The sequence below is a fragment of the Zosterops lateralis genome (genome assembly GCF_965231275.1).
Source record: "Zosterops lateralis genome assembly, chromosome: 6".
Classification (NCBI taxonomy): Eukaryota; Metazoa; Chordata; class Aves; order Passeriformes; family Zosteropidae; genus Zosterops; species Zosterops lateralis.
Genome location: NC_139761.1, coordinates 48,548,950 through 48,576,556, shown reverse-complemented (window position 1 = coordinate 48,576,556; position 27,607 = coordinate 48,548,950). Strand labels below are relative to the sequence as shown.

General features: G+C 40.6%; 1 protein-coding gene across 5 annotated transcripts in view; it reads right to left on the bottom strand.

Annotated features, from left to right (window-relative positions):
• Window positions 1–555: 555 nt before the first annotated feature.
• PTPN5 (protein tyrosine phosphatase non-receptor type 5) overlaps window positions 556–27,607 on the bottom strand; it is a 74,645-nt gene continuing 47,593 nt past the window's right edge. For all 5 annotated transcript variants that reach the window (XM_083863347.1, XM_083863349.1, XM_083863346.1 and 2 more), the window contains 9 exons: window positions 26,906–27,144; window positions 24,058–24,247; window positions 21,136–21,220; window positions 18,691–18,770; window positions 18,050–18,187; window positions 14,626–14,736; window positions 8,832–8,992; window positions 6,064–6,177; window positions 556–2,380 (listed from right to left, as the gene is read on the bottom strand). In XM_083863347.1, the coding sequence (XP_083719473.1) occupies window positions 2,287–2,380; window positions 6,064–6,177; window positions 8,832–8,992; window positions 14,626–14,736; window positions 18,050–18,187; window positions 18,691–18,770; window positions 21,136–21,220; window positions 24,058–24,247; window positions 26,906–27,144 (1,212 nt within the window). In that variant the 3' untranslated portion in view covers window positions 556–2,286. The remainder of the gene's footprint in view (window positions 2,381–6,063; window positions 6,178–8,831; window positions 8,993–14,625; window positions 14,737–18,049; window positions 18,188–18,690; window positions 18,771–21,135; window positions 21,221–24,057; window positions 24,248–26,905; window positions 27,145–27,607) is intronic.

Sequence of the window (27,607 nt, the reverse complement as noted above, 5' to 3'; positions counted from 1 at the left end):
GACATTTCACACATGTAGAATGGGAGTGGACAGAGACCAGATTTCTTTCATTGGTGTAAATCATCCATTCACTGACTTATAGTCAAGTCAGTGAAACACTGTCAGCTAATACCTGCTGAGGATCTGTGCAAGGACCTCAAGGTCAATATCCTAGAGCCTTTTATACTTGGTTTGCCATAAAGTTATTCTTCTCTAGAAAATCTCCTTGTACAGGAGGCAACTTACATGTTGAACTTACCTCCTATATGCACACTGCCCTCCAACCAACAAGCATTCTTTAGCAGATGCATGGGAAGATGATGACAGAGCAAGTAGTTTTTATTCACTGAGTCAGTTTTGACACAGAAGGGCACTGAAAAGCTGAAAAATATTTATAGGGAGTTCCACTTTTAATGTTATTCAGAATATCAGTTATTTTGTTATTTTTAAGGAGTGCTTAGATGGAATAGTGTTACCCCTGTGAAAGAGTTTGCAGCACAGAGTAGAACATAGCTATCAAGATTTACATAAAACTAACAGTCATGTTATGCTCAAAAGCTTAAGTTTATTGCTCTCTTTAATGACTATCACCAGTATTTTAAAAAAAGAATGCCAGTTCTTTCTGCTAGCTTCTCACTGAAGGAAATATTTTAAATACAGCAATAAAATTAAGTGGTTTAAAGATAACACATTTTGCCACACATTCATGCAAACCCTGCAGACAGGATTTTTACAGGTTCATGGATACAGAATAAACACAAAGATGTGTACTGAAATATTGGGAAACTTTTTCCCCACAGTGATGAAGTTGTAGGTGTAACATTTCAGGCCTTACCCTGCACCTGCTGACGTCAATGGCAAAACATCAGTGGGAGCAGGATCAGCCCTTATATTCTGAGAGCTGCTTTACCTTCTCCTGATTAGGAAGTGCAGTAAATTCGCAGAATCTTCTGCACTAATAGAAGCTGTGGGTTTTGGTTATTGTTACGAATAAAGAGAAGCAAATATATTTTTAGTAGGTCATCAGAGCTTCTATTCACAAAACACTTGTCTTTCATGTTAAGGATCCTGCGTACCTCCATTTTTCTCTGCTCAGTGAAGCACTAAAATGTGTGCTCACCTCTAAGCATTAAACACAAACTACAATCTTCCCAGCCTGATTGAAGTCTAAACCAAAAAGCACAGGCAGCAGTCTTTATTACTGGAAAGGAACCACTGTTGCCTGGAACAGTGGTTAGAATAGGCTAATTATTGTCTAAATTTGGTTTGAGGGCAAATTTATCAAAAAACAGCTAACAAGTTCACACTGATTTTTTTTTTAAGCTGCCTTTAGGATTTGCATTAATTTTAATAGGCACTGGACACATGGTTACCCTCAAAGCTTTACAACAATTATAAATTCATAGAATAAAAGTGATTTGATTATTAGATTTTTAATAAAGATAAACTAAAAAAAATCCTCACCTGATTTTTGAATCTCAGATTTCAGGAGAAATTGTATTCTATGTAAAAATAGAAAATATTTGCAGAAATACAATCTGTTTGCCAGATGACTAAGATGCCCAAATACTGACAAAGAAAAGGTAAAGCACGAAGCATTTATGTTCAGATTAATGTCTACTCAGATTGACCCCCCTGTCATGATACTGGGGTGCACTGCTGGTAAGAATTCAAGGCAAGAATTTGACTCATGTCATTGAAATATTGTTCCTGCCTTAGTTCTGATAACACTGGTAGTGGACTGCTTTAGAAAAAATAAACAAGCAAACATGATGTGTGAAACATCATTTCAATGCAAATCTACTTGAGTCTTTCAATGCAGAGGCTCAGAAGGTTTACGATACAACACAGTATTCGGTAATTTTATATGTAAAAACAATCAGAAAGAGGCAAAAATTTACTTTCAAGCTTAGTCAACATACAGCACATTTCAGCATGACAATTCAAAAAGTTTCACACTGTATTTGGATATATTAGCAATGACCTTTTAAAAAATAGCAAACTGAAGATGGTGGATTTTTTTCTGTTTTTTTCCTTGCTTTTGTAACAAATGAAGCTACTATTATTATTTACAGTATAAATAAGCCTTTTTTGGTGAAGATATGTCCTCTCACATATGTTTAAGACAAGGCGTACCTCAGCTCTTAAATGTCAATGCAAACAAGAGCATAAAAGCAATATCAAAGTAAAAGAATATCTTTCCAGCTAAGACAGCCAGGTTACCATGTGTCTCTTATCAGATCTGAAATATATCTGAGCGTAGTCAAAAGTTCTCCTGGCTTTAGCCTTTAGGAATATCATGAACACTTATTCTTCTGCTGCTCTAGAAAGCTGCTTTCCGTACAAGCTCATGACATGATGCACAAACTGATACTGTTCACAAGTCTGGATCATTCCTCCCCTGAAAAGCAAGAAGAAAAGGGGAGGGAAACAGCAGTCTTATTACTTGCAAACACATGAGGAAATAGCACAGCTAACATGAAGCTCGTGCTCCACACCAAAGGTCTATTCCAAAGATGTCTGAAATGAGAGAGAAGTGCCCTGTGATTGTAATCAGCTTCAAGTCTGACCTTGAGCTCCATTTTGAAATTCTCTGCTAAGCAAGGAACAGAAGGCAGTGAGAACAGGAATGGGCTTTACATTCATTTTCCTTGGCAGAGGCCCTCCTCCAGGAAGGCATCACCATCATCATTTACTCTCATATTACCTGCACACCTGTACTCCCAGAACCTTTCTGTGAAAAGTAATACCCACCTCAAAGGCCTGGAGAGAGAGATGGGAGCAGAGGAACAAAGAGGGGAAGTAGCTTATCCAAGACTTCACAGCTGCACTAGGAACTGAATTTGGGACCAAAGAGGGCCAGGCCAAGCCACACCAGCCCAGACAACTGATGCAATTTTCCCATTCTGCAATGAGGATTTTTTCTTCTGTGCCACTCCACATTAAGCTTTTGGCAGGTTAACCAGAGAACTAGGGATGGCCATCAGGATTTTGGAGCACACAACATTACTTTAGAAAGGACAACTCAGATTTGTACCTGAGTTAACTGCTCTGCACATCTTGATAGCAAAAAATCCCTCAGCACAGTAAGCTGTTTTGGTTCAGCTTATTTTTCAGCTTTTACAGTTCTCTTTAAAACTGAAAACCTGAAAGGTAGTGCAAGCAGGAGCAAAAGTAGTTTGATTTTCCATGTGTTGTTAGCCTGTGTATTTCAGCAAGGAGCATATTAACCAACATATAAGCACCACAGGGGGAAACAGAAGCAAACAAAACCAATCAGGATGAAGTTGTTAATTTAAAGCAGATTCTACTAACATTTGAAATTTTGCTGAGAGTACCCCACTGAAAGTGATATGATTGCTTGACCATCCATTATTATGAAGACAATTAAGACTTGTGTTTGAAGCTCACAGAAAGTGTATGCAGAATTGTGCCAGCACTGATGCTGGTGCACAGATCCTGGCAGCACGGTGCCAAAAGGAGGCTGAAATGACAAGTGGAGTTGAGTAACATGGGAACCCATGGGTGATTGGAGCCAACCAGACTGTGTCAGTCTGAGGAAAAGCGTATGTGGTGCATTCCCTTAGAAACCTCACCAGAGGACATGAATGAAAAGTTGCTTCCTCTGAGCCAAATGGGTAGCAGACTGCTAGCACCCTCCTTGGAGACAGCCCTTTTCTATGGGGTCCACCTTAACCATTATGGGTCGCACAGTAGCTGTACCAGTAAGGGGGAGATAAGAGGGAAAGACAACCTTATCCTTCAGCCCCTTGCATTTGTTTTGTTAAGCAGCTACTTGAAAGAACACTTAACAATGAGCAGGGAAGGGCAGGGACCTATTCTCCAACCTCTCATCATCTACCAAAGGTGAGAAACACACATAGTGTTTCTAAAAAAAAAAAAAAAAAAAAATTTCCTAGTTGAGCATCTCCTCCTCATCTGTTCTACTTAATACAAGCTCACAGTTGATTTGTTTCTGAGTCCCTCTGTGCTCCACACAGCACTGAAATTTGTCTATGTCAGACTGTGACACACGAAGAACATTAGTCATATCTGACAATTTCTCCCCAAGAAATTCCATTAACAGTGGGGTTGCACCCTGAAGTTGTAGCAACAGAAGCACCAGGGTGGTCATTGAGATTCAGACCACAGGAAATTATTTTCCTTTTTATCCAGTTTCCTGCTATGTGGTGGCTTCCTCCCTTGCCACACATATGCACACCATGACATGTGCTTGCTGTCCAGGCTTTGGCACAGAATTGTGTTTTCACCCCTCTTTGCCACAGAAACCTTTGAAATCTGAGTTGCATTGTGGGCAATGACAGCAAATGTCTCTCAGCACTGTGGGAAGGATGCAGGAATGATTACTTCCTCTCTTTAGTCATACTAGGTTATTTTAGGACCATCTGTTGGCCACTGATGCAAAGCCCAGTGCACAGAAGTTTTCCAAGGGATTTGTGAGAGAATGAAGATAAAAAAACCCTTTATTCTCTCCATACCCATTGCAACCTCAAAGGTGGTTCTCAGGGCTAATTTCTACTTCTGTGTAAAGCAGGGAGGTGCATTCCTTCAGACATCTACTCTGCTCTGCATTCAGCCTTTCTCTAAGTCCCTGGTGACTCCTTACCATCCTAGACAGTAATGATCAGAGAAGAGGAAAAGACACAGTCTTCTAGCTACTTGGACACTGTCTCAACCTCTCATGCTACTTTTGAAGTCTCCTGGAGATTCTGGGGGGAGTTAGTGAAAATGAGAGTGGGTGGCGACATGACTTCCAAGAGACTACAAGCCCTATTTTTCAGTCCTAGAAGAAATCATGCTTTTCTGTAGGAAGGATGGTGATCTGCTTTCCATCTTCAGTATTTTACCCCATGACATTTAAATGGCTTTTATCTATTCCATCCCACTCCTGAGAACTACATGGCAGCTACAGAGGCTTATGCAGTCTTCCTTTCCCCCTATGGTGTCCTTTAAGTATGATTTTCTATCTTCAGAGTCTTAAAGTGACTGTCAGTTCCCCTCTCCCTTCCAAGCTAGTATTTGCAATTGGCCTGCTGTATCACACACATTTGTAAGCAGGCGCCTTCAGCCTTCCTTTGTGTGGTGATTTTCCTCTGCAGCATCAGTCACAGAGACAAGATAGCTCACATCCAGACAGATATTTAACTGGACCCATGGATAATCAGCACTCACTATTCATATTCTGGTTTTCTTTTTCTCAAGAAGCCTTCTCTTGTCTGGTCTAAAATCCACTGAAACAGCCAGATCTCTGAGCCCCTGCAGGTCCCTGTCTATCAGAGCCTCAGCAGGGCAGCAAGCATTTCATTTTTTGCCTCCCACTGAGCATAATTTCTTCTCTGAAATAAAGTTCAGCGTGGGGTTGAAGTTCTTTTTTTTCCCTTAGAAAAATCTTTGGTATGTTTTTCGTGACATCTCTTCCCCCGACTACATTTATCATTATCATTAGAGAGAGCACTGAGACATGTTTTGATGGCATTTGAAACCAGTGGGAGAGGAAAAATAACATCTCTGGTACAAAATTCAAGTCTGTTTACTTCATAATCAAACTCAAGGTGGTGTGTTAAGAAATGCTGAACTGGAAACCATTGAATTTGTGAAGTTTTTCACAGCTCCTTTCATATGTCTGTAAACACTCCAGGTTGTGCACTCTCCTTTCCCAAGCAATGTCTCTCCCACCATGGCTCACAGCTCCAGTATATCAGATGAACTTTCATTACTCCTTCTGGAAGGAAAGTGATGATCTGTGGCTCTGAACTTGAGTACAGCAGATCTTTGAGCCTTTGTATGAACATGGAGCCATCTCCTCTGCTGGTAAAGGTTGCCCCTTGCTGCATGGAGATGGGCAGATGTTCAGACTTTGATGCCAGCTGTGAACCTAAATCAGCTCTAGGGCCATTCATTAAGGTTTACTCCTCAGGCAAAGACTACAAGTCAGAGGAACGTTTTTTCTTGGCCTCCACTTGGGTTTGTTCTTCCCCTCTCCTTATTTGCTTCTCCTTAAATAAGGGGGAATATTACCATTTTTTCTTTTTATTTTTCTGGAAAGGAAACAGGCTTTCTTACCTGTCTAACCGTAACTGGCAGGCTGTTCGCAAAATGTCAACTATGCCCTCGTTCTTCAGCTGTTTACAGCAGACACTTGTGGCAATAAAGCAGCCAGTCCTCCCAATGCCTGCACTGAGGAAGGGAAGAGCAGAGAGAGGCAGTGGAGATGTCAGAAGGATTTTGGAACTTTCTTGTCAAACGACTGCCAATAAACCAGCACAGACCCCATCATCCCTTTTGTCCCTCCGACCTTTGCCAGCTGGGTGCTTCCAGATGGAAAGTCAAAGCCAGGAAAAGATACCAGCTTTGCTGAATGACATGATTTAGTGTGAGCCACTCACAGCAAAAGGGTGGACATTGCAGATGCAGTGCTAAAAAATGGACTATTGGAGGCTCATTGACTGAATATGTTGTTGAACCTCTCACTGAACCATTGAAAAAAAGCTTCTGCATTTCTTAGCAAGATTTGGTTTGACAGCAACCCTTGCTTTGAAGGCAAACTTTGCTTTGAAATTCTCAATTCTAACAGCTTCTTTGAAAGCTATTTTCATTCACAGGTGGAGCAAAAAAATCCCAACCCTTGGTTAAATAATTAGAGCTAACAGCAGTATAGTAAGTGTATGCCATTTTCTGATCAGATCTACAACCTAGTAATTTGAATTAGAGCAGAATACAACAAATTCACTATCAAAAAAAGTCTTCAAATTTTCCTGAACTCTTTTGTACCTCATACAGTCCTTAGTTAATGACCAGAACTGAGTTTATTTTCAAAGGCACAGTGCTATAGAAGCTGTGAATTCTTCTCATCACCTAACAGACTACCAGCAAACGCTGGAAGCCTTTCTTATGCACAAGATAATTAAGCAAGCATACTCAGGAATAATTATTTCACACAACTACAGGAACTCCTGCTTTCATTTACACTGTGAGAAAATCGTAATGCAAAATCACTGGCAACAAATGTTCAAGCAACATTGGGTTCACTGTTCACAGCTGCCCACAAGTCCTTCATCTTTCACTTGACCATAACCAAGCAGACCACAGCACACAGCTCCTGATAGTGTTTACTGTCCAGACACCTCAGGGCTTTGCAAAGGGAGGGAACGACACCCATTTTTAGATAAAAGAAACAGCACTTGTCCCAGGACAAGCTGCAGGCCTCTCAGTGGCTGAGACAGTGTTGGTAGAATGCTTCACAGTCCTATCACCATATCTCTTAGTATTTTTTTCCCAAAAAAATGCCCCATTTATCCTCAGATTATTACTGTGTCATGGGGATCACACCATACAAGAGTACAGAACAAATAAGCAAAGCAAGAGTGACATGGTAAACAGCAGCAGATACCATAGTTCTTCAAGGAGCTCCTTGACAGTCACAAATTTCCATGGTCAAAGAGGACATTCTTACAAACCATTTCTTATTTTTCATCTGAACTCTCCCAAATTTTTCCATATCTGTTTTAAAACACAGGCAGAAAAACTGGACATGTGGTATCACACAAACATTTTAATAGTGATTGTTCCATATTAGCTTATAGTCAGATCTTTGATGACACCAAGCTACCAGCCATTTCTGCCAAGAGGCTCTTAAAAAAATTCTCTTTGTATAATATCCATTTACTATGGCTTTTGGAGAGCAACCATCTGCTGTTTCCTAGAAAACATTATGCAAAATTAAGCATAATTCTGTACAAAAATAAATTTGGCAAAATGTATGTTATTGAAATTATGAAAGATTACCCTGGCAAGATAAACTGTAGCTCTTATCAGGCTTTCTGCTATTTACCTGGAACAACTGTTTTGAGGACAGACTGTAGTTTCCAAGTAATCACATTTAACCTTTCTAAACACTGGCAAAACAGGGCTTCCTTTTAGACCTCTGGAGCTTCTCCAATTTTCCAAGAACTGTAATTCATCTATACTAAACTTTAATGGTTTAGAGTGTATGAACCAACTTCTTTAAAACACTCTTGGATGAAAATCAACTAGCCTATCTGATTTAATAGTGGTTGCTGTAAGCTTAACATGCTCCCTAGTTAGCAGTGCAAAAGAACATACTTCATTATGTCTACAAATGATAAGTACATCATCCCACTTCTTTCTGAGGACAGAAGAGAAGTATCTACCCTCATCTATTTTTATTCTGCTCTGATTGATAATTACAATTTTCTCATCAGGCATCAAACCACTGTAAAGACTTTGCTCCTTCCATAAAAGTTTTCATCTTTGCCAGGGATTTTCACTGATACCTCAGTTTTACTACCAGTTATGCATGTTTCTTAACTATTGATTAGTACTTGCTGTAATCAGCTTTACCATTCTTTATGCGTTGTATTTAAGTTATTGTCTTTGGCCTAATAATGATAAAACAAAAAAACAAACAAAGAAGGAATCTACAAAACGGGGGAGCTTAATGCTTAAAGTTGAATGTTATTATTTGTCTGCTTGCATGTGTCTTTCAACTCAATTTCACCTAAAGTATGTTAATCTTTGCTGACCTGACCCTTAAAAGATAATTAAAGGCTTATGTTACTGGTAAGGCAAATGAAATGAAAATATTCTTACAAGTAGCTGAGCCACTGCAAGCTTCTGTGTTCAACTCAGTCTGTATCTGGATGTAACACTTGATAATAGATAATCATTGTCATTAAAGCTTTGAAATTCCAAGCATATTTCAGAAGCAGTTGGGCAAGATTTCACAGGTATGACTGAGGGCCTATATGGCAGTGTCTTCACTATGTCACCGTATGCCATGAAGCCCTAGGAACTCAGACACATTTATTTACCTGCAGTGAACAATCACTGGGGCATTCTTCTCCTCTGCACTCTGCATGGCCTCTTCCACTTCCAGTACTAGCTGTAACAGAGGAGGGGCCTGGTCTGGTGTCTTCTGGTCGGGCCAAGATGTGTACCAGTAATGTTTCAGGTTTCTGACTTCTTCTCCTTTCTGCAATCCAGTTAAGACAAACACCACAAATGTTTTACTAGAACTTCTCGTTATAAATTGATACTGAAACATGGCCTTCCCTTTAAGACTGAGGGGATTAAATCAATCTGCTGGAAAGACAACACGGCTGGGCACACACAGTCCAGGAGTTTGCTGCAGAGAACTGACTGAGATCTTTTTGACACAGGTGGTGGAGGAGCCGAAGAGGAGGTGGCCTTGCATGAAGTATATAACTGGGCATGTGAAGTTTGGGGGCAGCCTTGGCTGCAGTGACCAAGAGATGGGGGAGGATCCTACATGGAAGGAGCAAGGGCACTAAGTTGGATTACTAGAATGAACTTTGGAAGAGGTAACTTTGACTCCTTCACAGACTCAGTTGCAGGAATCCCTTGAGTTAGGGCCCTAGAAGACACAGGACCCAAGACAGCTCATTAATGTTCAAACATCACTTCCTCCAAGCTCGATTTCAGTGCATCCCTCTGGGTAAGAAATCATGCAAAGAGGGCAGGAGCCATGCATGAATGAGCAAGAAGCTTCTGCAAAAAAAAAACAAAAAACCAAAAACAAATACAAAAAAACCAAAAACAAAAACACCCCACAAAACAAAAACAAACAAACAAACAAAAACTCAAGAAGAAAATTGATGGAATATGGAAAAAGGGACAGGGCACTTGGGAGTAGTATAGGAATGTTGTCAAAGTATGCAGAGATGTGACAAAAGAGGTTAAGGCCCATTTGGAATTAAATCTGGCAAGGGATATCAAGGACAACAAGAAGAGTTTCTTCAGTTGCATCAGTAGCAAAAGGAAGAGCAGGGAAAATGTAGGATGGCTGCTGAATGAGGTGGGAGCCCTGGTGGTGGAGGATACAGAGAAGGCAGAGTAACTGAATGCCTTCTTTGTTTCAGTCTTCATTACCAATGCTGCCCCTCAGGAATCCCAGACCTTGAAGGCAAGAAATTCTGGAGAAAAAGACAACTTTCCTTTAGTTGATGAGCATTAAGAAAGCATTTAGGTAAACCTGACACCCACAAATCCTTGGGCCTCAATGGGATCTACCCATGAGCGCTGAGGAAGTGGGCAGATGTTACTGCTAAGTCACTCTCCATCCTCTTGGAAAGATCATGGAGAACAGGAGAGGTACCTGAAAACTAAAGAAAAGCCAATGCAATTCCAGACTTCAAACAGAAAGCAAGAGGGAGGACTCAGAGGGCTACAACATCATATGGCCTCAGTTCCATCCCTGGAAAGGCAATTAAATAGTTCACCTCAAACATCACCTCTAAACATGTAGAGGAGAAGGAGGTTGTCTGGAGTATTCAGGATAGATTTACCAGGGGAAAATCATGCTTGACCAGTCTGAAAGATTCCTATGATGATATGACTGGCTGGGTGGATGATGGGAGAGCAGGATTATTGTCTATCTTGACTTCAGCAGGGCTTTTGACCCTGTCTCCCATAATTTCCTCATGAGGTAAGCTCAGGAAGCATAGGTTAGATGAGTGGACAGTGAGACGGATTGAGAAGTGGCTGAATGGGTTCAGAGGACTGTGATCAGCAGCAAAGAGTCCAGTTGAAGGCCCAGAGCCAGTGGCCTTCCCCTGGGATCAGTACTGTTCAATTTACTCATGAATGATCTGGATGAAGAGGCAGACAGTACCTTCAGCACATTTTTTGATGAGGATACAAAACTAGGAGAAGGGGCTGACACCCTAGAGAGCTGTGCTGCCATTCCATGAGACCTGGGCAGGCTTGAGAGTTGGACGGAGAAGAACCGATGAAGTACAACAGACAAGGACAAAGACAAGTGCAGGATTCTGAACGTGGAGAAGAATAACCCCAGGCACCAGTGCAGTCTGGGGGCTGACCAGCTGGAAAGCAACCTTGTGGAGAAGGAGCTGGTGGCTAACAAGCTGCCCATGAGCCAGCAGTGACTTGGCCAAGGAGGCCAATGGTGTCCCATGGTGCTTTAAGAAAAGCAGAGTTGTCAGGTTGCAAGCAGTGATCCTGCCTCTCTATTCAGCCCTAGAGAGGCCTCACCTAGAAGGCTGTGTCCAATTCTGGACTCCCCAGCTCAAGAGACACAAGGCACTACTGGGGAGGGTCCAGTGGAGGGCCATGAAGACGATTAGGGCACTGGAGCATCTCACTTAGAGGGAGCTGGGTCTGTTTAGCTTGGAGGAGGGACAACTGAGAGGGGACCTTATCGAAATGTGTAAGTATCTGAAGGGAGGGTGTCAAGAGGATGGGTCAAGGCTCTTTTCAGTAGTGCTTGGCTACAGTACAGGGGCAATGGGCATGAACCGAAACACAGAGTTCCATCTGAATATGAGGAAAAAATTTTTGAGGGTGACTGAGCACTGGAACAGGCTGCCCAGAGAGTTGGTGGAGTCTCTTTCTCTGGAATATTCAAAACTCACCTGGCCACAAGCACATGCAACCTGCTTTAGGGGAACTTGCTTTAGCAGGCAGGTTGGACCAGATTATCTCCAGTGGTCCCTTCCAACCCCAACCATTATGTGAATGCTAAATGGAACAGAAATCCAAATGGGAAGCCACACAACACAGAAATCTGGACTTCAAATATCATGACTGCATTTCAGTAAACTGCCTTACAAAAAAACCCCAAACAAAAAACAAACAAAAAACAAACCCAACCCCTCCCCCTAAAAAAAACCCCAAAAACAACAAACCAAAAAACAAAACACCTCCAAAGAATTCCTCCCCCCACTAAGTATTCTGCTCTTTTAGTGCCAAGAGCTGTGTGCAAAACACTCCAGGCAGTCTGTTCCCTCTTGACAGATTCATTCAGCAAAGCCAGAGCTGTGCTTGTGACATAATTGCTTTCATAATGTATTTGACAGACAGAGAGCCAGGAGCCATATCTCTGTCTGTGATAGCTAGATAAATAGATGAGGGAAAGAGATGGGAGCTTATTTCTCTATCTCTTCTGACAGACAGACTTATATTGGTCTCCTGTCAATTCTACTCTTCTCTTAGACATGGTGAGAAATTCAGAGGAAGTATGGAAGGTGGGAATTGTATCTAGCTGCAGTCCAGGTCGTTTTGAGAGACACAAATTCTGATTCTCTGTCTCAGCATGGTTATGAATATAGCAAATGTGCTGTTTCCTTTGCAGAGTGCCAAGTAGCACTGTGAGCTTCTGATTTTGTGTGTTCAAAGAGATATCCTTCTGTCTGATTTCTAGAGGTGCAAAATAGTAACAGGGTGCCCAGGGAACTGGTCTTACCCTTGTAGCCATTACACAAGCCAGCTGGCACAGGGCAAAGTAAATGTTTGCAAAAGGTCCAAGAACAGAAGTGTTAGCTTCCACAACTCTCCCTTCAACACATGGCTGGCTGAGTTGAAGAGAGGGAAAAAAAGACAAATATAACTCCTTCTAAAGAACAAGGCACAAAAACCTGAAAATAGTTTCTGTCATGTATGCTCCCAAGTCCCTCCCTATGCTTGTCAACCACTGGATGCTAAGAGTTCTCTGTGGTTGTGCATTTTCCATCCTTCTCTTTGGATGACAAAGCTTTTGCACAGCTTCACAGCAAACTAGATTGGGAAAACAATCACGTTAAATCTTATTCCTTTCTTGAGATGGATTAATTTTCAGATGCATCAATTAGTTTCTCCCTTTGGCTTGACACACAGACACTTGTGAGGGCACATAAGAGATGGCACAAGGGTTGTAACAAGGGAGCTGGACAAAGGGAGGCTTGGCTTCATTGAGACACTGTTCCATCTTACGCTGGGTTTAAAGTGCTCACTGAAGCACAGCCACAGGATCCTCACTATCCTTACTATCATAGCACAGAGTCTGGCCTTAGGGCATTTATGCTAGGGAGAAAATACTTGGTTTAAGAGAGCGTAACTAGTTATCATGAATAGCACTCCAGCTCACTGCACTAAATCCGATTAACACTGCTCTGAAACAGTTGCTTTTGAATGTGTGACTATGTGTGAGTCACAGAAGTTATGAACATCCAATTCTTAACTCAGTTGTGAAAAATTATAATAAAAATGTTGTCAATAACACTGAGGGAAAAGTAAAAGTCATCTGAAGAAAAACATGAATCACTACATAAGTCATTTGGTTGACAGCAACAGAAAACAGACAAAGTTCTTATGATGAACTCTGGATGCCTTTAGTTTTGTCTACTGTGTTGAAAGTTTTATGCTTCTGCTTGGAGAACCCTGACTTCTGTCGTTCTGTAAACTTCTGCTTTGACTTGAACAAAATATTCTCTATTGATCGTTCCTTGAGACCGAGAAGACTTGAGAACAGCTAGGAGGAAGCATGATTTAATTGACAGTTTGAAGTCTACCATCATGTATGCTGTAGCTGAGATCATGACTCAGTGGCTAGACACTGGCAGGTCTCTCTGAGAAAACAAGCCTTGCCTGTAGCCTGAGCTTTTTCTAAATTCCCAAAACCTAAAAAATCTTGTCCCTTATACTGAGAGAAAAATGACACTCCACTCTCCAAAGTATTCAGTATCCATGTATTTCTGAATGTTCCTGTTTAAGGGCAAACTGAAGTCAATTCATGGCTTTTCCAGTTTTCACTACCAAGTCACTTAATGCATGCATGGTTCAGAGCTGCTGCTCCACTATTGCCATTGAGTGACAAACGTACAGCTCTAGGGAAAGGTAACTTAAATGGAATCTTTATTTCAGCTCTAGAACTCAGCAGTTCATATCCTGACATTTGGGGGTGGAGGAAAGAGACATTGACCCACTCGTACTGAAAACAAAACCATTGTCTAACTGAAAAGCAAAACCAGATGAGCTGCAAGTCTGCAACACGTAAATATTCTTCACTTCCCACTTCTCAGGGAGCGTGATTTTCTCCTTGCTGCCTTTGCCAAAAGCATGAGTGACAGACTTTCTACACTCTGAATCCAGACATGGGATGTCATATGCTGGCTTTCTGCCCATTAGCATATGGCTGAAGAGACTTGAAACCGGTTAGATAAAAGTAGAGTTTTTCCAGCTTGGAAAGAAATTGCCATGTTATACTGAGGTCAGGGCAGATCTGCCAGATGAAAGATGTATGAAGTTTATGTAAACAGGCTGTTACTAAAACATGTAGCTTGATATTCTAGAACCTAGCAATAAAAAGAGTTGTAAAATAGGACTCTGGTACTTCAGATTAAGTAGTATCTAAGTACTTAAAAAATTAAACCAGTGCTAGAACTTTCTATCCACAAGATTGGTTGTGGATAGAGATCTGTGGATTTCTAACCACAGAATGGTTACTGGTGTATATAAAACCACACTTGCAAAGTAAGAAGCTCTCTGTGAGCTGACATTTCATTCTAAATGGTCAATGAACCCGGAGGACAAAGCACAGAATGAGTCACTGGTTTCTTACCCAGTGAACCCCATACTACTACAACTGGCCTGGTGGCTTTCAGGCTGTACACATGCAACCTAAACCTGACTGCTTATTTTCCTGTAACCATCATGCTGGTGAGCTGGGCAAAGCTATGACGACTTCAGTAATGAAAAGTGGTATTTGTACAGCAGTATACTGTGCAGAAGCTTTCTACACAACTCCCCCTGAACATCTGCATTTATAGATTTACACAGCTAAGCTACTGTAAGTACATTGGAATGATTTACCTTTAGGGTGATGAGCCTTAAACGGTAATCGTCTGCTTGTATGACTCTGTTAACTGTGATTTCTATTCCTTCATAGGTGACCTGTTCCTCTGGCCAATATTCTGTGCATTTCTGTGTGCAATATAAAACAAATCCAGTTAAGCAGGTATCAAGGGAGGCTCGTTTTTTTTCTCCCCTGAAAGTGAATATAGCACATGCATAGATGAATATGAATAAATTTTCTTTCTATAATAAGTACAAGCTTTCACTTACTAAACAGGGGCCACATTTCAGCTGATTTTTGCTGCATCCATAATAGCCTGATTGCTTGATTAAAAAATGCACAAATCAAGTAATTACTACCCAATGCTTTTAAATACACACATCCTTATTTATCTTTATGCAACTGATGTGCATTTTGAAGGTTCATTAGAGAGGCTGGTAGCAATGTGCTTGTGTTTTTAAATTAATCCTTTTCTTAAGATAATAATGATTAGTATAATATACACTAGTTACCAATATATCTCTGCTGCATATATACCGATGTAGAAACACAAAATACAGTCTTTCTATTTTTTATAAAGCCTCAATGCTCTCTGAATATAAAATTAGCATTTGCATATGTTTTTGCACAAAATAACATGACTGGGGATGTTTGGGGAAATAGATTATGTACCAAAATCTGCTTAAAATTGTCAGTGAGAATCTCTCAAAGCTAGGGAACTAAAAGGCAGCAGTAGCTGTGAGGGAGATTGGACTACTACATTTGATTTTGCCAAAAACCAATAAGAGATGCAGCCAGCACAACCTGACACCTAGAAACAAAGAAATTATGGTCCATTTGCCGATTTACTTTTTGGTACTGATACACTAGAGATGAGCCAGTGAAAATCTGTAAGCACTCTGATCCTGGAAGGAAGGCTAAAAAAGACTGGTTTTGTTTTTAGTTTCTCTAAATTAATCACTATGCAAAGGCAGAGACAGGCATTTCAAGATGGTGCACAAATTAGTTCATGGACAAGGAATGACATGAATTAGGCAGAGTCTGAGAAAAAGGCTCCCTTGTGATAATGCAAGAAGATATTTCATTATCACAGGGGAGTAGATAACTGCTATTCAACAACCCTCAGTAAAGATCATGCTTGTAAGATTCCTCTTTTACACAGCTCTACACAATCTTGAAGGAAACAAGTTGAATCATTTTGCTCTCCCCCACCAAACATAATTCCACTTGAGGAGAAAGACTAACAACAGAAAAGTACCTTGCAAAGTTACTCAGTCAAAATTTTGTGTGGGAGAATCAGTGTTGTTCCATCTGCACAGTACATCAGTTAATAACCCACTGGGAGTGTGGCCCACTGTGTCTGTAAAATTATTTATGCAGATTGTGTTTTTCTTCCTCTACTCATAAACTGCAGAATCCACCGCAAAAATTGTCAAGAACACTACCAGCTATCAATAGCACAGACATTGCTCTGCTTAAACGAGTGGAGTAAGATTGCCCACTCATTTCTGTGGGCTGTCTGTCAGTTCAGATTAGAAGTGACAGAGGGCTGAGGTGCAGAGCTTTTAATACTCACATTAGTGAAGTCATTGCACTGAGGAGGAACATAGCCTCTCTTACTAGCATCATTGCTGAACAAAACTTTCAGGTTTGAATCTATGAACTTGGGACCTGTTATTCAACTATCAATATAAGTGTTGCAGATAAATGGAGTAAGTAGAGAAGACATTTACATGAAAGGACCCTGTATTTACGGCTGAGATTGCTGACATCATTACATTTTTGACAGAAAATGTATCAGGAAAGACTCAGCAGCTCTGTTGTGATATCGAGGCTGTAGCAAGTTCCAGTTCTATAGTGCATCAGCACTGCAGTGCACTGCTTCCCATGACTGATAAAAGGGGTGAAACACTCGGTCAGTGCAGGTAAGAGGCAATCCAGACATAAAGGTTGTTTTGCCTTCCTGTTATGCAATCTTGTTATGAAAACTACAGTGGAATAACATATCATCAAATGTGTCATTCAGGATCAGCGTTTCCCCTGCATCTTCTTTAACCCTCAAAGTCCTCAAAAGATTCTGGTGCACTGACTGTGCCATGACATTTTAATATCGTATGTGCCAGAAACTGGCAACTTTGATTAATGAGCAAGTTATTGCTTCAGTGCTGCTGGTGCAAGTTTGAAACATGAGTGAAAACAAAGCATTCAGATCAGCAACATACTCTGTTGTTGCGCATCAGCAATGCCTTGATAGGACGTGTCCAATGAGCCAGCTGTAATAACTGACCATTTTTAACTTGCAAAGTGTGGTAATTCTGTGTCAGTCTTGTTCATGTCTTTTTTTTCAAGGAAGCTGAAGATTAAATTTATTTACCTTATAACTATGAAAAAAATACAGATTTGTGCACATGCATGATTATGGGCACTAAGCTTCCAGCTAGCAGACAAACCATCACAACTCTGTGTAAGCTAGATGTATGCCCATATTCTTTGGCTTCTAAGCATCTAAAGCTGCTTCTCCAAACAAAAATCTCTAACCAAAATTACTGATCTATTCTCAAGGACAAGCCTGACACACACTGCTGCTGCAGCTCAAGAAACAACATTTGGATATCTCCACTGAACTTTGCTGCTTAGTGTTGAGGGAGGATGCAGAGCCCAACATATGTCCAGACCACTTTCTCACATCTTACACTGCCAGTAAAGGCAGATGTGAGCTCAGCTATCTGTCTGTGAGCTGAAGCCCAGGTACAAAGATCTTCCAACTCTGCTATGGGGGAAAGATTTCAATAGGTAAGTAATAAACACCTGGAGGGCTGCAGTATTATAAACTGGGGAAAAAAAAAAAATTCACTCTAGGTTGATTTAGCACAAACATCACTACAGTTTAATTTATGGAAGTAGGTAGCAAATACAAAATTTCAGCATCTTAATTTCAGTATTTCATAAGCATTCCCTAGATACATTCAGAGGAAGGTCCTCAATATCCAAGTCAGTTCTAGTTGTTGATTATCATCCAGAAATCAGGTACTTCCTCAATGAAATGTGCATATAGATATCAAATCATAATAAATGTAAGAAAGCAGCAACAACTCTACTGATTAAAGATATTCAACCTTAGCAGTTATGGGGTACTATTGCTTTTGATTATTTTAGGAAGAACTTCAAAGGCTGCCTGCAAATAGAGCTGGGTAAGGAGGGGTTTCAGGTCAGCTGAGAGAGGAAAATGGCAAAACTAACAGTAGAAGTCAGACAGCAGAACAGGACTTACAGGAAACTGAATCGAAAGAGAAGCCCACATCTTTTCTGAGCCTGAAGAATTTAATGCTTCCTCTGATTGCACAGGCCACTGAACTAACTTCTGTTTGCTGGCTTAGTGTCTGTGCTGAAAATATCTGCTGGAGTACAGATAAAAATATAGACTGGATGTAGCAGCATTACCTCATTCATCTCTTCTATATTGGTAATCATGACAATGATGGGAGAACGCTCCTGCCACACCATTCTCCAGAAGTCAGTGACAGTATTAACTATCGGTCCCTGAGTAGCAATATATACCTTTTCCTCTCCTCCATAGCCCTGCCAATAAAAGAACAAGAGATCAGTTTTAACAGGGATGTCCACCATAACCTTGAAGATTCAGTCTTAAAAAAAAAAAAGAGAGCTATCCTGATTGAAAGGCTGACTCCGTGGCACCAGCTCTCCTCTCTATCTCTCTCCTGCACCTGTGCACATGGAGCAAAAGGCAAAGTATGGACTCAAATTCAGTAATTCCAGCAAAGAGTGTCCAACAGCCTTAAAGTGACTCTGGCTAGGTCATGAGCCTTATTCAGGCTGATTATCCAGCCAGCTGATTAGGCCAGCTGACAAGGAATTTTGCATCAAGAACAGAAGTATGTTTCTGTCTGGTCTGAATCTGTACAGGTGCACTTTGAGATTTGGGTTTCAGCTAATGTAAGCAGGAGAGAAGAGCAATTAGATCAGCTAGGATGCCTTTAAAAGCCAGCATATGTTGCAATTCTGTTTACATTAACAGTGGCTGATAGAGGCTGGGCAGATGCACTGGGCTACAGAGCTCTTACCCTGATGTAGTTAGCATTGATGTAAGAGCTGAGGGGGTCGTCCTGATCAGCTGAGGTAAGGCACACTCTGCTGTGAGGATCTGAAAGATGTACAGATATAAGGAATACTTTATCAGTTGCTCAGAGGAAACAGACACACAATATTTTTTAGTACAGCAAGACATTTACATGCATTCATGGCCATCACAGCAGATGTGAGTGGCCTTGGAAAACTCCCATGTTAAGACCATTGAAAAAGGGAAGGGATGATTGGGGTAATTTGCAGCCTTCTGACAGTTTCACCCACTCTCTGAAGCCTGCCTTAATTGGTCTCGTTGCAGAGTCAGCGTCTCAGCATTACTCTGCAAAAGCAGTTTTCTGCTCCAGGAAATTATCTCTCAATCTGTTAGGTCAACAGACTCATTCTGGCTTCAAAGACATTAGAATGTTGTTTGTGAAATGACAGCAAAGAGCTTTTCTACCAAAACATAAACATGCATTTCTTGCACCCAGACAAGATGACAATAATTCTTTCCTGTTTCATCTTGCAATGAACCGAACTCCAAGATGTGCTATTAACAAATATAATGGTTATGGACAAATTAAAAAATATTAACAGTCTCTTGCATTTTAAGTCTCTTCAGTACTTGAGTCTCCTTCATTGAGGCTGTTTATGAAGCATTATTCTTGTTCTAATAAGATGACAAAAGAAAATATTATTCCACTTAAGAAGTTCAGTCCAATTCCCACTGCAGTCAGTGGCCGTTTCACTGATTTTAATGGGAACTGACACAGGCCCACATTCATCCACTTTGACCAGTGCTACCCAGTTTGTTACCATTGACAAGAAACATCCTCTTGACAGAGGCCTCAGCAAACAACAACAAGTGTATATGACCAAGGTAATATTAAAAACAAACCAGAAGTGCTTTTTTTCATAAAAAAAAAACTTCAGCTGGCTTAGAAAGCAGAATAAAATAAAATTTATGCAAAAATTGTGCTTTACTCAATATCATATTAAGGACTAAGCACACAGTAATTTTTACGGTACTACAAATACAGACTCAGGATGAAATGCTGTCCCCAGACAGATCAGATTCATGTTTACTGGGATCTTTGGGTTTGAAGCACAAAGAGAATGTTTAGGTCCCCTTGCTACCCCTCTTTACTGCCAGCACCAAGCCCTGTGAAATGGAGGCAGTAGGGTAGAGTGAGCATTCAGCCCTCTCCTTTCCTCAGCAATATCGAGCCATCCTGTGGTCACAGTCAAGGACAAAGTTGCTAAAAGTTCATTTAGAAAAAAAAACCCTCAGACACAATAAGGCCAGAATAAAGTTGTTAACCTTTAGAGAGATGGTTGGATAGAAAGCAGTTATCTGAGATGAAGTCAAAGTTACAACAGTGGCTGCTGGCAGACACCCTTACGGCTGAGATGGAGATACCAAATTCAGAATACACAAATCACTTAGAGATCTGGCATCTTGGGCATCTGAAATCAATATCCACTTTTGCAATCTTCCCGTTCCAGCAAAACCAGTGAATTAACCCTTGAACGAATCACCTCAGCCTTTGGCACAGCAACAATGAAAGGTGTTAAATGCTTTTACGCTTCATATCTGAGAAAGAGTACAAAGTCATCAAAAGAGTTGCACACATCAGCTTCAGTTGCGGGAGTTGGAAGACATTAAAAAAGTCTTTTTTGAAACCATTTCAAATCCAGATTCATTGACCATTAGGTATAGCCAAGGATGTTTTTGACTTCACTGGACTAATATTTGCTAACCTGATGAACCTTTTGGATTTTGCAAAAGACTACTGTGGATGGTGGTACCATCTTCCAACAACAGCTTAGAGAAAGAAAAACAACCAACCAACAAACAACATCCAATCATATCACTTTCCAAAGTATCTTAAAGTATGAGAGAGGGGAAAATGATGACACTTGTTAAAAATTTGTACCAAAATGTTTCTCAAAACTCCTACTCCTGCCTACAAATAAAACTAGTGTAATAGAAAAGAAAAATACTTTTCTGTGTCATCTTAATGCCATCAGGCCAGTTCCTAATACTCTCAGTCTGCATTTGAAAAAACATCAGTCAGGAAAATAATGTTGCTAGAATTTGGCCTTTCAAAAGAAATTTAATCAAAGAAATCACTAAGTAACATCTTAATAAACCAAGTTCTTGGGTACAACTTTTAAGCAGCACAAAATTATGCAATTCTAATAACTAAAAAACCTACATTTCCCTGAGGATTAGCAGCATTTTTATGCTGTTTTTTATGCTCTGTACCTCTTCGGAAATTTGATTTACACTTTGAAGCCATGCTGCTGCTCCATAAACATGGCTTTTGGACAATACATTGTGGTGAGAGTACATTTCACGCACTCTGGAAAGGAAAATGCAAAGCCCTCCAGCATGTGGAATAAACTATCTTGCCTCAGTGACTTAAAAAGCAGAAACTTACTTGGGAGAATTGTTTTGTAGCGATTCTTACGCACTAAGCCTGGAATATCATACTCCTTTGGATCAACAAAGTTCATTGGAATTTCCTGTTAAAAAAAAAGAAAAACAAAAAACCCACGAAAACATAAGAGACAGTCAGTATTATTATTAGATTCACAGGAGGTATAAAAACCCCAAGCCTATTATGTCCTCCCTGCGAGGGAGGCAAAGTGATGAAGTCAGCTGGGACATATTGTACAGTACCTCTAGCAACTTACCACCAAAGTATGATTGATGTTTCCTTTTACTGTCACTGGCTTTCTTTTCTGAAATCCTTCATGTGAAAATGCTCCTAGTGACTAATTCATTGAGTAACACGCATGACATGTTCACTCCTAATATTATTAGAATTGAATTGTGAGTGTAGGCACAGAGCGATGCAAGAGGTGGAACGCAAGACGCTGCTCCAAGAGGATGGACCTCAGCACCATCCTTTCTGACTCACATCGCTTCCTCTCTGAGGGTGGAAGTTAATAATTTGCTGGGGACTTGCACCAGCAACAAAGTATGACACACATTATGACAGGCTGGTATGCTGACCTGACTCCATGGAGCTGGGGGAGCGTCACTGCTTTGCTCGTCGTGCTGTCAAGCTCCATGGAAAAGGAGCAAAGAGGTATCTGAGGATTGCCTGTGCTCTCTGTCACTGATGCAAAGAACACACAAAGATGGAGGGGCTTCCAATTCCCCACTGCTCATCCCCGGCAATAAGCAGCCAATGCTAGGAACAAACGGGAACCTTCCACCAGCTGGAGTCAGTAGGCAGGCGAAGATAAGGGATGTGTTAACTGGGCTCAGCAGAGATATGGCTCACAGGAACTGGGAGGCAGAGCTGGTCATCCCAGCTGCTGCACACTGGATTTGAGAGACCACTACAGGACAGACTGGTAAGAGGAACCAGGGTTGAGTAAGGCAAGCCTCACTCTGGGAAAAAATTAGGATAAGCAGAGCTATGGACTGTAGAAACAGAATTATTAAGGTTGAAAATGGCCTCTAAGATCATGGAGTCCAACCTTTCACCTAGTACCTCCATGTTTACTGCTAAGCCGTGTCCCTAAGTGCCACATCCACATGTTTATGAACACTTTCAGGGATGGTGATTCCACTACTTCCTCAGGCAGCCCATTACAATGCTTTGCCTTTTCAGTGAATATTTATTTCCCAATATCCAATCTAAACCCACCCTGGAACAACTAGAGGTCAGTTCTGGAACCTTAGAAGACTATCTGCACTCCATCTCTTACAAAGAACTGAGCACACTGTTGGCTTTAACCAGAGGCAAATAAGGACAAAAGTGTTTTGGAGTAATTTCCTATCAATTTTGAGAACTACATAGGAACAAAATCTTCATATTTTTCTCAATTCTTCCTTGGTATTTAGTCAACTCAAACTCTTCCTGAGCCAAGCTCCATGGGTTGTTTTTGGGTCTTAACTCATTTACCATGCTAGCCAATTCTTGGTGAAATCAACAGGACTACTGCCTGAGTAAAAACTCTAAGTCTTGTACAAATTTCAGGATTTAGCCCTGTTAATGTCCTCTCTGACTCTTCTTCCAAAACGAAACAGCTGCTTGCTTCATCTGGGATCTGGACTTTGAAAACCAAGTAGGTTAGACAGAGTGAAAACACATGATGAAGAGCTAGTTGGTGGTAACTTTCATAAAAAACCAACTAGTTTGCAATTTTTAATTAGAGAAATGGCATTTTGATTGCACAGCATTTTGTGTTCTTTCAGTTTTCATTAAAGAATGAAAACAGCTTGGGATGGCTTGGCTGCTGAATGATTCTGTGAACACCAGGAAATCTAATTCAAAATATCTCAGACAAATGAAGTGTATTTTTTCCTACTTCTAGCATTATTTTCTTTGCTTGAAAGCTACAGAGTAGCTCTAAGACTGATGAAACTGTATGTGGACTAGTCTAGCAGTCAGTTCACACACCAAGTGAACATTCTCTCCCTGAAAGAGCAACAGATGTTTTACTTTAAAAGAATCAGGGCTTTTCCTACACAAAACTGCTTTCCTTCAACTTCCACAGCACTAAAGGAATTAAGGACCACAGATACCTTGTGTTCTATTTTAAAACAGAAGCCCAGATTATCCCTCTGTTCTTGTAAAGGGAAAAAAACCCTGAAACTGCATGAGGAGGGAGGACAGCAAGTGACAACCAGAGTGGTCTTTCCCTTTCAGACACTTGGTGGTCATGAAGAGGACAGGCTGAAAGGGCTGTAATGTTGCAAAACAATCTTCCTCCTGCTCTGCTGAGATCTCATGCTAAAGAGAATATTTGATGTGGCAGTATTAACTTCAGTAGTTCACAACTAGTAAATTATTTTTGTGCAGAGAAAAACCCCAGAAATGACTACTTTCTGTAGCTCCTGCTGAATGACAGAGCCGCACTGTATATCAGGTTATCCAGAGAACATTTAGATTTGAAAAGCAGCTCCACATTAAGCATTCAACAGCAAAGGGGGTAGATTAGGACTAATTTCATCCCTAGGGCAACTCCAGACACATTTCAAGAAGTTACACATATAGCAAACGTGGCTTTTCTTCTGAACTCTAATGATTATTTTGTTGCTGTTGTTAAAAAGGTAATATACATCAGCAAAAAATAAATCAAAATCTTGTGAAACAAGGACGTCTTCTTGTTGTTGTTTTTGCCAGAACCAATTATTTAGTTTTTAAGTGACAATGTCACTGAAAGCTTTCAGACATTGCAATTTAAAGGAATGATAAAATTGGGAATTGCATTACATGCTTCACTGACAGAAGTGGAGTTTGCATGTACTACTTTTAGACTGGCAGAAAATACCAAGGTCTTCCATGGAGAGACAACATCCCATTTTTTTTAATGCTCCTAGAAGAGAGAGGTCAGACACTCACAAAGAACTCTGCCTGGAGTATGAAAGGATCCAGTGCTTTCTTGTGCAGCTCCTCTTCAGTCAGGATGTTCGATGCGGTCTGGAGGTATTCTCGGGCCGACTGTTCCCGTGGGGACATGACATAGCCAAAGCCTTGCTCAGAGCAGCCTGGGGTGCACATATCCAGTGTGAGTGAAACATTTGAACCTCTCCTGCAAAATAGAGCAGTCAAAGTTTGCTTACATCAGACCCATCACTGCCAGCAATGACAGATGAACAGCTTTAGGAAACCACCTAACTGGTTCTGATGGGGACATTTTGGTCACTGCCTGTAAGAAAATGGGTGATGCTTCTTGTGTGGACAAGACCAGAAGATGATTTTGTACACTGGGGTAAGATCTTGGGATAAAATACCAGTTCAACTTTAATGAAGACAGAAAAGCCAACCACTGCAGCCAATAATTTTTCTATCTGAAAAATGTTCTTTCCACAACTGTACATCATAAGAAGAGTAAAATGAAGCTCCCAACACTTTAACCAACAGTTACATTATAAACAGAGATACTGTTGAATGTAGAATTTTTAGTATTAGTTAACCACACAAGAAACCAAAGAAGTCAGAATTCCTACTATGAATAAAGTTTTAAAGCACTTCTGAGCTTCTGTTAGTCTCACATATGACAGACAAAAGTAAGATTCAAAGGCCGTCAGCAAATCTATATTTAAATATCTTTAACATAATAATAAAGCCACACAATATGATGATTGCTAGGTAAAGGTTCTATACATCCACACAGTAAACCTATTTTTGATGGATCTCAACTAGAAAAATTTGGCTAGAAGGTGTGTGCAGGAGCTATTAAAAACCATGTAAGCACGCAGGCATGACCAACTCAGAGAGGACAGAAGTCATCACTTGGATCACAGCCCTTTCCTGGACTCAGGAGCTTGTCCAAAAGAATCTGCAGCCAGCTTCCTGCTGTGATTCACAGCCATAGGGAAATGCCACTAGTGGCAGATATGGAATCTTTAGTGACACCTTTCAAAGGATTTCACCTTACCCTCCTGTGTGCTGTTAAACAGCTACCACATTTCTCCCCCAAAACAGATGCATTTGACAAGGATTGCTTTCGGTTTTTTCAAGGTAGAAGAGACTACCTACATTAATAGTTCTTCAGCAGGAGGAAATCAGATTGTTTCTTCTTCAGCAACATTCAATGGTGTTTGAATTTAGCTGCTGAGCACCCTTTTAATGGCACAGGTGGTTAAAGAATGAGAGGGAAGTAAGAGAAAAGCAGAATGGATGCCGAAGAGGCACAGGTAGGTGTGCCTATATTTAACACAACACCAAACAATGGAAAAGTGACCAATGTGTAAAGCAAATGAAGTTTGTCAGGGCACAGCTCAAACCTGAAATGATCTTTGTCTTCTCAAGGACACATGTATGTTGAAAACAAGTTTCTATCTTAGGTGTTCGCATGGTATCTAGTTCAAGAACTTCAAGCAATTGCTCTCAAATCACTTCTAGTTATTTGACAGGTTTTTCCTTGTAATTCATTACTTTAACCAATTGATTATTCCCCAAGCAATACTCCCCAATTCTCTTGGTACAGCGAGTATCTTTGGTGTAGGCTAGCAGTCACCTGAGGAGAAATGTCTCATCTTTAAAGTGACAGAAATTGAATGAAAGCAGGGATAGTGAAGAACACAAATGACTCACGTATTTCAAGCCCAATCTTGCCTATAATGAAAAACCAACAGAGCAGCAGCTTCAAGGACAAGCCCTAGAGGTTACTGTGATCTCATATAAAGGTAGAATAAAACAATAAAAGGTATAAGATTTCAGAACAATGTTATAACAAACCATAAAGCGAGAAAAAACATTCTAAACCCCCAAGAGTGCAAACTGAAAGCCTCTTCTGTTACACTCCTTTTTACTTTTTCCTGAGGAGTTTTGGAAAATCAGCATTGTATCCTTAAAATCTAAGTTCTGTCCTTTGTTTTAAACTTTAGAGATGAGAATTAACAATGGTTAGCACTCCAATTAAGCTTGAAAACTGAGAAATAAAGAAAGGTGATACTTTGCTATGCTGGGTCCTTCCGTAACTTCATTTTTATTCATAACTTCGTCACTTCTGCAGAATTTCTTCACAGGAATTCTATCATCAAGACCTTCATTCTATTTCACTAAGACAACTGAAAGGTCACAAAACAAAAAAAGATTTTCCTTTAATCTTGAAACTGTCCTTTCCAAGCTGTCAGCCTCTCTGAGAAGCTCCTGACTTGCCTGAGAAACTCCTCTTTCCAAGCTGCCTTTATGGTTCAAGTGGTGAACACCACCTCACCCAAAGGTTTCATTTCCAGGTTCATTTGTGTCAAATTCATTCACCTCTGGATTAACTAATTAATATGAGGAATACCAAAAACTACCACTTTTTCTGTGGTTTGCTTTTGAAGAAAAGACTAGTCCTCCAGTATGAGTGACAGGGAAAAAAAAAAAAAATCAAGACCCACCTCTTTCAGAGGCAAAGATTTTCACTGCTCTATAGAAGACTTCATGCAATGCAGTTGCTGTCTTGATGAATGGTGAGAGACTGATCAAACACAAATACATGTATTTAATGGAAAGAAATGATGCTTTAGAACAGCACTTGTTGACAGCTGTCCAGAAACTGTGCTGTTTAGCTAACATGCTTGTAATTTATGACTGGACTGAAAACAGGACAGGAAATAAAGCAGGTGCTTGACTTTAGAACCACATTTGAAAGTGACATTCACAAAGTAACAATAAAGCTTCCTACTAGGCACAGAACTCCTAAACGCACAAAGTCTGGGAGCAGACTTCTCCCTATTAGTCACATCTGCCCTACCTTTCTTGCAAGCCCACGGATTTAACCGTCAGAGTAGCTGGGTCTGTCTCCGCTTTAATGTCCATTACGCAGTCAAAAACTGGAGTCTCTGGGACGGGATCCAAATCTAAGAAGTCATCCTCATTTTTGTCCTCTGTCCACTCTGAGTACGTGAAGGAAGGCTGCCGGCTCACAGACTGGCGTCTGTCCTCTTGCAGCGGGAAGGGGGGGTCTGGTTGGGCTCTGAGGAGGTGCCAAAACTGGAGGAAAAAAACATTTTTAAAAGTTTCTGCTTGTAGCCAGCCCTTCACTACAGCCTAGGGCATGGGTCTTTAGGGCAGCATCCCAGCTGTCTGTATGAGAATTGGAGAGTACTGAAGAGAACGGGAATGTTCCATGCAGGAGCAGCTTTGTGGCGTGTGTTACAAGGATTCACATCTATCCATTCAAACCTGCTTTCAGCCACAGAGGTTTCCACAGAGCTAGCCAGGCTTAACTCAGGGATACAGTGGAAGTGGAATGTGCTTGTGACCATCATATGCAAGCCAACGTGATACCACTGTCCTTTTGTTCACTTTCTTATCCTTCCCAGGCTTGTTTACAAAACAAAAATCCACTATGATATTCTACAAAACATATCTCTCCTGACTTAATGGCCTTCCATTTGGAATTTACATATAGCTGTCTTAAGTTAACATAATTGAGCTGAATATCTTTAATAAT